Source organism: Xiphophorus couchianus, chromosome 21 (genome assembly GCF_001444195.1).
Source record: "Xiphophorus couchianus chromosome 21, X_couchianus-1.0, whole genome shotgun sequence".
NCBI lineage: Eukaryota > Metazoa > Chordata > Actinopteri > Cyprinodontiformes > Poeciliidae > Xiphophorus > Xiphophorus couchianus.
In genome coordinates, this window is record NC_040248.1 from 12,921,297 (window position 1) to 12,931,794 (window position 10,498).

The 10,498-nt window shown below is 39.5% G+C and overlaps 1 protein-coding gene across 1 annotated transcript in view; it reads right to left on the reverse strand.

Moving 5' to 3' along the window:
• The window catches only part of stau2 (staufen double-stranded RNA binding protein 2), an 85,730-nt gene extending 76,091 nt beyond the window's left edge, over positions 1–9,639 (reverse strand). The window contains exons 1-5 of the mRNA XM_028005130.1: positions 9,520–9,639; positions 6,288–6,495; positions 5,534–5,664; positions 5,209–5,368; positions 3,301–3,436 (exon numbers count right to left, since the gene is read on the reverse strand). Coding sequence (XP_027860931.1) covers positions 3,301–3,436; positions 5,209–5,368; positions 5,534–5,664; positions 6,288–6,486 — 626 coding nt within the window. The 5' untranslated portion in view covers positions 6,487–6,495; positions 9,520–9,639. The remainder of the gene's footprint in view (positions 1–3,300; positions 3,437–5,208; positions 5,369–5,533; positions 5,665–6,287; positions 6,496–9,519) is intronic.
• Between the last annotated feature and the right edge of the window lie 859 nt (positions 9,640–10,498).

The window sequence follows — 10,498 nt, forward strand, 5'->3', positions numbered from 1 at the left end:
TCTTCTTCCAGCTGACATAATGTTACTGTCATAACCAAATGAGGGCTGGGAGGACACTACACACCTTTGCTTCATTGGGGAAAGTCCAATCCAAATTCTAACTCCCGCAGAATGCCTGCACCCACCAAGCCCACTGAGACTGGACCAGAGGGACGAAAGCTGGGAACGCCGAGGATTAACTGGAGGAGCTCCTGCATGACTCAATGGAACCAGGTGTTCCAGTGATAACACAGGAATTGGGGATTGCAGATGAAAACGGCTGATGTCATAAGATTTCTTGAGAACACAAGTATGCAGGGTCTCTGCTACTTCGTCTGATACAGTCCAATTTTTCTCAATACCCCAGATGTAGAGGTGGAGATTTCAACACAACTCTGAATCCAGCATTAGAGAGCCCAAGCTATTTAAATAAGACATGTAACTCTAAACAGACAGAGTGAAAAACGCATGATGGACTTTGGTTTCGCTGGTGTCTAAAACACCCAAATCCATGTGGAATACATCATTATTTAGTGACTCTGCCTTAAAGATTTATTAAACAGCAGACATCCTTCATCAGAATAGACCAGAAATCACACACGATTGCAGTCATCCGTTTAGTTGATGGATGACTGCAAAATTGGCAAAGAAGTACTCCTAGGAAAATTAAAGCATACTCCACAAATGATAGGTTTAGGAATAGGTAGAAAAATACTTCAAAGATGCACCAAATATTTTCCAAATCCAACCATCAGTTTTGTTAGCCACACGTTTCACAGCAGTCCCGAACAATGGGGCGCCCATTTCTGAACGATAGTGGAGACGGATCGCTCGCTTAAACATGGACTTGGGCAGTAAAGAATTATGCTTAGGTCCTTCACCATAAATAAGATTCATTAAGACACTGATAAATGCACATTTCATATTATCGCAGCATTTCCTCCGCAGGGCACTTTCTGAACGAATCAATACTGGTCTCGGCGGTCATTAGAGCACTGATGGATCAGAGCCGGGCTGCCCTTTTAATGGGAAGATTTTCCATCAACACGACTCTGGATCGCTCTTATTCATCATAATAGGTAAGGACATGGTTATGTGGAAACCTCCGCTTCCCCGCCGCATCGTTTAGTTGACGGATGCCAAATATGGCCCGTCACTCTGTTACATAGTCACTCATCTGTTTAAGAGAACTCCCATCCACAAGGTCTCCCCTTCATTAATCCCACCCTCATTCACACTTAAAGAAAGAGGCCTCATGAAATCATAAGTGACCTTGGAATGAAATATTTCTCTGCTATCGGAGAGGCACACATCTTTAAACTCTTCCCTTTGCCATGCCGGTTGAGTGAAATCAGAAAAGAAAACAGACCATGAGAGATAAATACTACCGGTGTCTTCTTGGAAACAGGCGACACTGACGGATAGATGTTGGCAAGCAGATTTTCTCCTCTACCCCAAAGACATTCATCTTTCTCCCCCCATCAGTTCCTACATGGATCAAATAGTAAAAAGATGTGAGCCAGATGCTAGGCTCTCTGCTGACTACACTTAGTTACTCAACACTGCCACTGAGTCACTCATTTTATCTGGCAACATAATCTGTTCATATAATAAATCTCATCTCACAGAAGAAACGTCAAACGCCAAGGTTGAAATGAACTAAAAGCAAACACTTCTGTATTTAACACTTCTGTATTAAATACCTACCTGTTTAAGTGACAAGAAAGTAAGACTATTGCTTAAGTTAAAAATAAAAGAGATGAATATATACAAAGTGTTAAATAAATATCTTTCTCTAAAGCAGCTAAAAGAGTACTGATCAAAATTGGAAAGGAGTCAGGAAATGTGTAAAGTGATGAAACACTGCCACCTGGAGGGACTCAAAGTGATTCAAAGCATTTCAAATGAGCCTTTATCAAGTTTGTCTTTTCAAGTCCCCATGCTTTAAGGGCCATCTGTTCTTTCAAGGGTCATAAAATGCTAAAATATAAGGTTACAAAAGATTATTCACCATTAATCCTTATTTCAGATCAGAACCAGCTTTATTGGCCAAGGCTGTGAGCACGGACAAGGAGTCTGATTTTGGTTTCAAGAGCTCACAGAATACAGACATCAATTATAAATGAGTAAGCTTAAGAAAAATAAAAGAGGATAAACAAAACAATATGCACCTGTGTGTGTATCTACAATCATTTTTATAGAAATAGAAAAAAAAATAGAGCAAGGTTGAGGTAGTGCGTATGCGCTTATTTTCTTTTGTCACAGAAGAGTTTCTGAGGTTTTCAGTGGTTGAAATATGATTTTCACAAACTATAATTTACAACTTATGTAAAGTGCTTAACAATTGATTCATGCATGAGTTTTCATACAGATAGGAATACAACCCTGATATATTTTATTGAGATTTAAAGTGAGAGACTAACAAAAAGCAGAGCATAATAATAAAATGTACAACACATTTCCCTGATTTGTCTTTTTTTTATGGTGAACCATTTTCCTTCCACTTGATGTCTATGACTTATTTGTGGTCTATCACATAGAATCCTAATAAAATATGTCTGAATAAAACAGATTAATGTTTAGGGGATATGAATACCTAAGATGGATGCTGTAATGTTAATTTTTGATTTGGTTTTGACAGAACCTTTTTTAAAGTTCAGGCTAATCTTACTGCTTTATAAATAATAAAAGGTTCATTTACAGGAAACAAGAAAGGAAAAAAGAAAAAAAGAAAGAAGGAAGAAGGAAGGAAACAGAGAAATAAAGAAATCTGAGTTCATTCATTATTTCTGCACGTTCTGTACTTATTCCCATTTAAAACTTTTTTCAAGCATAAAAATTAGATTTTTTTTCAAAGGCAGAGAGAGTTTGAAAAACAGTAATGAAAGTAATGACTTTCATTATAGTCACAGAACAGGCTTTGATTATGAAACGATGACTGACACAGGGCTGCAGCCATTGAAGATTTTACTAATCTTGTGCTCTGCGGATTAATCCATTAATCCATCAATTCATTCATCAGACAACAATCAGATTTTGAAGCCCACCATAGACTGTGCCTACCCATTCGTCCCATCAGAACTGCAGATCCTCACAGCTACATATCCTAGTTCAATCTACAGTCAAGACAGAAATGTTTTCTTTTCATTTCTGGAAACGTTTGTGCATCCAAAACATTTACAGAATATTTCCTTTCCAATAAAAAATAAAAAAAATAAAACACTCAATAAACAGCCACCTTATTCTTAGGTGTCATGGTCAACAGAAGAGTAAAAAGTACACAGTCACACCTTTTACACAAATTATGTTGAAGGTGCTCACCTTTGGTTAATCATCCCTCTGAAGTTGTAATTAGCTCTGTAGTTGGGGATGGGTTTGGGATCCAGGGGCCTGTAGATAGCTGGCTCCCCTCTCTTCATGGCAAGACCATTCAGCTCCACGGTGGGCGTTATACTGCCTGTGATGGTCATTGAAGATTAAAACGAGAAAAGTCAACCATGGTGTTTAAAAGTAAACCACTAAATCTACTTCAGAGAAGGAGACAGGTGAGGTAAGATGGACAGAAAGCACAACTGTCAATAAAGCTAAGAAAGCTAATAATTAAGAACCAATAACTTTTATTTCAGTGCAAAACTGAAGTTATTATTTTTGGACCTAAAGAGGAACGATCTAGAGTCAATGCACAGCTTCAGTTATTACAACTGAAAACCAGCGATCAGGCCCGAAACCTGGGTGTAGTGATGGACTCTGACCTGAACCTCCAGAGCCACATAAAGACAGTTACAAAGTCGGCCTTCTATCAACTGAAGAACATTTCCAGGATTAAAGGACTAATGTCCCAGCAAGATCTAGAGAAACTCATCCATGCGTTCATCTTCAGTCGTATTGATTATTGCAACAGCGTCTTCACAGGTCTGTCCAACAAATCAATCAAACAGCTGCAGCTGATCCAGAATGCTGCTGCTCGCGTTCTCACTAAAACCAGGAAGATAGAGCACATAACACCAGTTTTAAAGTCCCTCCACTGGCTCCCTGTAGCTCAAAGAATAGACTTTAAAATACTGTTGTTAGTTTATAAATCACTGAACGGATTAGCACCACAATACATTAAAGATCTGCTGTTGTTGTATCAACCTTCCAGACCTCTCAGGTCTTCCGGTTCTGGTCTGCTCTGCATTCCCAGAACCAGAACCAAACGAGGAGAAGCAGCTTTCAGCATCTATGCACCACAAATTTGGAACAAACTTCCAGAAAACTGTAAAACAGCTGAAACACTGACTTCTTTTAAATCTCAACTAAAAACCCACCTGTTTAGAATTGTATTTGAAATGTAATCAATTACAAATTTATTGATGGAACTTGACTTAATGATTGATTCTATATTGCATTGTGATTCTGTGTTTGTAATGATGTAAAGCACTTTGAAATGCCTTGCTGCTGAAATGTGCTATACAAATAAAATTTGATTTTTTGATTGATTGAGTGCCTTGCAAAAGCATTCATACCCATTTAACTTGATATATTTTCGAGTTACAAACACAAATTTAAGTGCATTTTACTGGGATTTTGTGTGATAGACTAATAGAGAGTTGAACATAATTGCTAAGTGGAGAGAGAATCGTAGTGGGGATTTATTTTTTTACAAATGAATCATATTTCCTGCACCTACATTTGCAAGTCTTTTTAGCAATGTCAGCATCAATGATGGACTTTGCCCTCGTTCTTCACTGCAAATTAGTTTAAGCTCAGTGGGACTGGATGTCTCTTATCTTAAAAGCAATTTTCCAGTCTTGCCACGGATTCTCAAATATGTGTTTAGTATCGTGAAACCATCCCAATCTTACATCCACCACCACCGTCTGCTGCGATGCTGCAGGATGATGTGTTCGGGGTGATGTACTGAGTTACTTTTCAGCCACACGTGGTGTTTTTTATCAAGACTGAGATTTAAATTGTGGTCTGTTTCCATGTCCCCAACATGGTTTGTGCCAAACTGTGAATAATATTGCAGACATATGGACTTTGCAAAGAAACATCCATCGCTTAAACCTGCTTATGCTGGCAGAGACGTGTAAAATCCCATGTTTGTCCATCAGGTAAATTCCCAATGAGCATGAATAACTGAATATTTTTTCAAAGCACTGTGCAAGTGTGCACATACATGTTCACTGACGAATTATTATGAGTTGATAAAATCCGAGGACAGACTGGAATTTTCTTTTGTGCTACCTGGGTTGCTGTTGATGTCGACTTTAGGCGAGCGGGGCGCGGGCCTGGGAAGGACGCTCTCGGCCAGCGCTTTGGCAGCAGTGGAGTGCTGGGCTTTCTTAATGCTGGTGCCCTCTGCCTCCCACACCTGCTCCCCAAGAGTCAGCTGCACCGTGAAGATCTGAAGCAGCAACACCCGTAGGAGAAACCAACACATTACAGAACTAAGCAACTGGAATTGCATTTCAAGAAACACATGCTCCTTCGTGATGCCTATTAATATTAGAACACATGGAAAAAATATGCTTTTTTTTTTCCCCAAAAGAAAAATTGATGAATAGTTTACCTTAGCATGTGCAGGGCCTCTCTCATTGAGGAGCTTGTACTGTGGCTGGATCCTGTTGAAACGGGCTAACTCATTCACCAAGCACATTGGAGTTTTCTCTTTAGGGTTTGCCATGTCCTCCTGGGGCGAGCCTTGAACACACAGCAGCCAAACACAATTTACTGAGGACAAAACTACAGTTTTTGCACCGTTCAGACGAATCATGCCTCATTTGTGTAGAAAACTCTGGTGGGAAACTGTAACATTGGAGAGTTATCGATTCATCTCATTACCTAAGAAAATCATCAGGAAGTCAATTTAGTGAATTGCTTAATTTCTTTGTGGAAGTTGTCTGTGATGGTCTGTAGGACAACAGTCAAGTCAACAGTCTTCCCCAAGACTGTGTAGATCATTACAGAACGTTTCTGTATCAAAGACCATAATCATCATGACTAACAAAAATAAATGTTTCAATGATTCTGTCTCTAATGAATTTATATAATTTATGAGGTTCACTGTTTGAAGTGAATTGTTGAGCCAAACGTCTCGGTTACATTCGGATTGATTTAGATGTGCCTATTGTTGCAAACTACAGGCTCAGCTTTTCATTGAAGCATAATAAACGCAAAATATGAACAAATACAACAGTACAATGTTTGTCCAGAGTTAAAAAAGATACATCATTTGTTTGGGAATCTTCCACATAGTCGTTATAATGCGACATGCTCTTCGCGGCTGATCATAAACAGAAGATGGCGGTGTTGTTCTGTCATACCTGGTGGTGTGGCAGACACAGGAGCGTCCCCATATCCGACTGCAGGAGCAGGGCAGGCGGGTGTGGGGGCCGGGCCTGTGCCGTTGACAGAGGGCTGCAGACCCAGGGGTCCTGGGCTGGCCATGGCCGTCGGAGAAACTCCAGGGGAGAGGCCAGGACCAGCCAGGGGCGCTGCGGTCTGTACTTTCACTTGAGCCATGCTCTATTCCTGGAGGAGAACAACAGCAGGCCATGTGTAGTCACACCTCAAATTAAATAGAGAATTGAAACATCTCATTCATTTTACAGCCTGAAAAGTGAGCTGGACATTGTTCCACACACACACATTTTCAGAAGTCTGAAATCCGTGTAAGATATTTTAGAACATTTCTGTGCTGAGAGCCTGGAGAACCGACTCCAAACGGAGCCGTTCTCTCTCACATTCTGATCCACCGGCAGCTAACAGACACAAACAATGAAGCTTTATTCCAAGGAGCTTTACTCATGTTACTGCTGCCAACGGCAAAAAGGAGGCCGCCTGTGAAAGCTGCCCAAGCGAGACAATGGACATTGAATTACAATTTGTTTTTCGGGAGGAACAAAGCACGAAAAATTATATACAGGTTTCAGCAGTCGATCTTAACCGTGGGCCAGATGCAAATATACTGGTCCAGTAACGTTCTAGTCGGAAGTTTAAACTCTTTGTGGCCGTGATTGTCATGCAATCAATTACTTAATTGGATATTTTTAAGGTGAACTGGTAACAAAAACAAGATTTTGGTGTATAAGTTTGAATTCGTTGTGGATTTGAAGAGTTTTAAGGTAGTCCTTCAATTTCCCATCTACTTTGTGCAATGCAGTGTGGCAGCATCACCCGTGCTATAGCCACGACGGATAGCTATAGTATAAAAGTCAGTCAAGCTTCAAGGTGTCAATTTTAGAGAAGGGGTTTATATTTTGTTTGAAACACTCAATAGTAAATGTAAAACTTTCTAAACTGTGACAAGTGGCAACAGTATTCCATTATTTATTTATTTTTAAAATAACACAGAGCCTCTGTAATAAGAGGGTTTTTCTGAGCATGCTAACCACGTTTCATTTTTATAAAGGTTGGTATTTTTAATAGGATTGTTGAAACTTTAATAGAATCGGATCGTTCCAAACAGGACGATGATCCCAAACACATCCAAACTAGCTAAACCAGCCTTCTGGTATTATCAAATCAAAGACCTCAACAGACAGCGTCCGTGTAAACACTTGAGACAATCAGGATCACATCTGCAGTGCTTGTCGTTATTGAACTGTAGAAAAACAGCAGAGGCGAGACTGAGACCTAACAAGTTAATTTACTACACATTTTAATGATTTTTATCTCGTTGTTTTCCTCCTTTATAAGACCGAGTTGCACAACTAGGAGTAAGTTCGTACCACAGCACTGCCTTACAGGGCACCAAGGCAGTGAAAGCCATAAAGTTGGAAATCCCAATGTAGATTTTTAGGAATGCAAATATTTTGCCTGCAGCCTGTAATATATATATGAAATTAATTTGTAGCATGTGCTGTTTAACCAACAGTGAAAATTGAGTAAACAACGCCGTAGTACCTGCTTTCAGCTAAATGAATCAGTTTCTTACTATGTTTAAAAAAAATGAACAGCATTAGATGAAGCATGAGTCTAACAGGACAGGGTTACAAATGAACTAGCTGTAAGCATACTAAGGGAGAACTTATAAATGATAACGTTCAAAATGTAACACAAATTGTACTTTTGACTGAGCCCCGCCCCCGCCTTGTTAAATCATAAATTAACAGGAATTAACCCCTTTTTTGGGGGGGGGGGAGCTGAGTTTAACCTGCACTTAAATTAAAGAATTAATTAAATAGAACCATGTCATACCAAAAAGTTCTGATCTGTAGGGTAGGGCCTGAAGTGGCCTAGTCCAAGTCTAGACTTTTTGATTCTCCAAACAATTATCCAAATAAGTTTTTATGAAAGCTACTTTTTTTTCTGACGACATTTTAATACGCTTCCCTTCCTATTTTGTTGCTTTGTTTGGCTAAGTTGTGAAAGACTGTCTGTTTGTAGAAGTGTCAAACTTATTTTGATTTGAATGTCAAACTTATTTTGATTTGAATGTCAAAATAAGGTTGACATTCAAATCTTTGTGATCAAAATTTGTTTGATGATCTGCAACATGTGTGCGACAAAAAAAGAAGAACTCTTTAAGGAGGCAAACACTGACTGCAGTGTAACGATGCATGTCATACTGTTTAAGATCAAGTACTTAATACTTAATTTGAGAAACAAGGAAGCAAACAGTTTATAAACTGATTTATTGAGAGTTCAATCAGTTATATGAATAAAAAAAACAGGTAAAGTACATATTCCCAGAGTTAAGAGTAGAGGGAAAACAAAGTCTAAACCTGTTAATCTCTTGGTTGAGGAATTAAACACTACAGCTTGAATGTTTTCATTCTGTTTTCTTTCATTTATGTATAACAAGTGTCACCTGTCCATACAGATGATGGTTGGACTAATGTAAACAACACTGCACTTCGAGGCAGAACACATGCATCTTTGACTCAGCAGCAGCTCCAGCTCATTGAAGTTCATGTATTTACATTTTTCCTGCAAATAGCGCTTGTGTGTCCAGCCTGCCCCTAGTGCTCTGGAAGGGGAGGGGGCTAAGTTACAATTTCGTATGCTGCAACTCTCACTAACTCACGCATTATTGAAACAGCAAGCTATCGGGGTTTATCACTGTGTGTCACTGCAAACTGAAGGCATAACAACAACAACAAAAAAGAAGAGGTGGTGTAGCGTTAGAGCCCGACTGGCTGTCTGCAACCTATGCATCCCAGCTACTGCCCAGCTTAGCAAGGAAGCTAACGATACCAAGAGGAAAACAGCGTTTCCTCCAAATGTCAGTCCCTGAAAACGGAGCTGCATAATGACCAAATGTGCATACTGTCATGAGTGTGTCGCTGTGGGTTTCCTTAATCGGCAAAATTTTTAATCAGACGACCTCCGGTTAGGCTCGCTTAGCCGGTGGAGGTTCATCATGGCTGATCGGCCGAGAACACCCCTCTCTCTTTGCTAGCATCTCCACACCGCCCCATCTTCCACGAAAAGTCGTGGAAAATTCAGCCTGATCTAACAACACGCACGGACCGAGAACGACGTGGCAAACCCTCCGGTGACCACCTCACGACGACGTGACATTTAGAGGTAACATTTTTTTTTTTTTTTTACCTTTGTCCAGGGCCAGACCCCAGTTACACCTCCAACATTGGCAAACACTAAAGAGAACTGGATGGAAGAAGGGAACGCACCATCTTATTGGTCTGAGGTAAACATGACAAAATACGTCTTGTTGGAAGGAAACAACCCACTAAAGAAATATTTTATGCAAAAGCTGCAGGTTTGGTAATTTCAGCGTAACCACAATGTACAAAGCGAGATACGACAACTACTAGGGGTTAAGGTGAGTGTTGAATGAATCGGCGACCCCCCGCATTGAGAAAAATGGTTCAGTCCAGGTTTTGCTACCTCAAGGCTACAAGTTAACTTTTGATTCAAATCCATGCCCAGCGGTTCTGAAAGGGCTGTCTTGCAAACAAGTTGTTTCAAAATAGCTCCCTATTTTTATTACAAAATTGCACTTATATGCTACGAATTTGCAGTATTTTTAAATACTGATTGCTTGAACAAAAACGCTGTTAAAAATAATTAAAAATGGGTATGACACGGTAAGGACAGGATTATGAACGAAGCTTACTGGAGAAAGAGATTTGAAAAAACCTGATCAGATCAAACGTATCACAAACCACAGAAAGTCACAATACCTGCGTCTAAAACCTGACCACGTGTTATACTGTTAAGTGGTGAGTTTCTAAGTCTGTGAACACTTTCAAGTTATTATTTCAATTTCTTCTTTGTAAAGGCAACAAGATTAAGTCAAAAATAGATATATTTGTAACATGCTATCGCAGCCAATAGAGGGCGACGCAGGACCACTTCTTCCCATTTTACCTGTTTTGAAATGCATGCAAAAGTATGTCTTCCGGTAGATGCATGAAAATAGTCTGCATTTAGTATACTTCTAAAATAAATCCGCTAAAGATGTAATATTCCCATATGTCATTTTTAATGACAAAAAAAAAAAAAATAGTATTTAGCCAGGTAATTTGTCATATCTACCAATTTTTAAAAAATTATTTCTGGCTTAAGT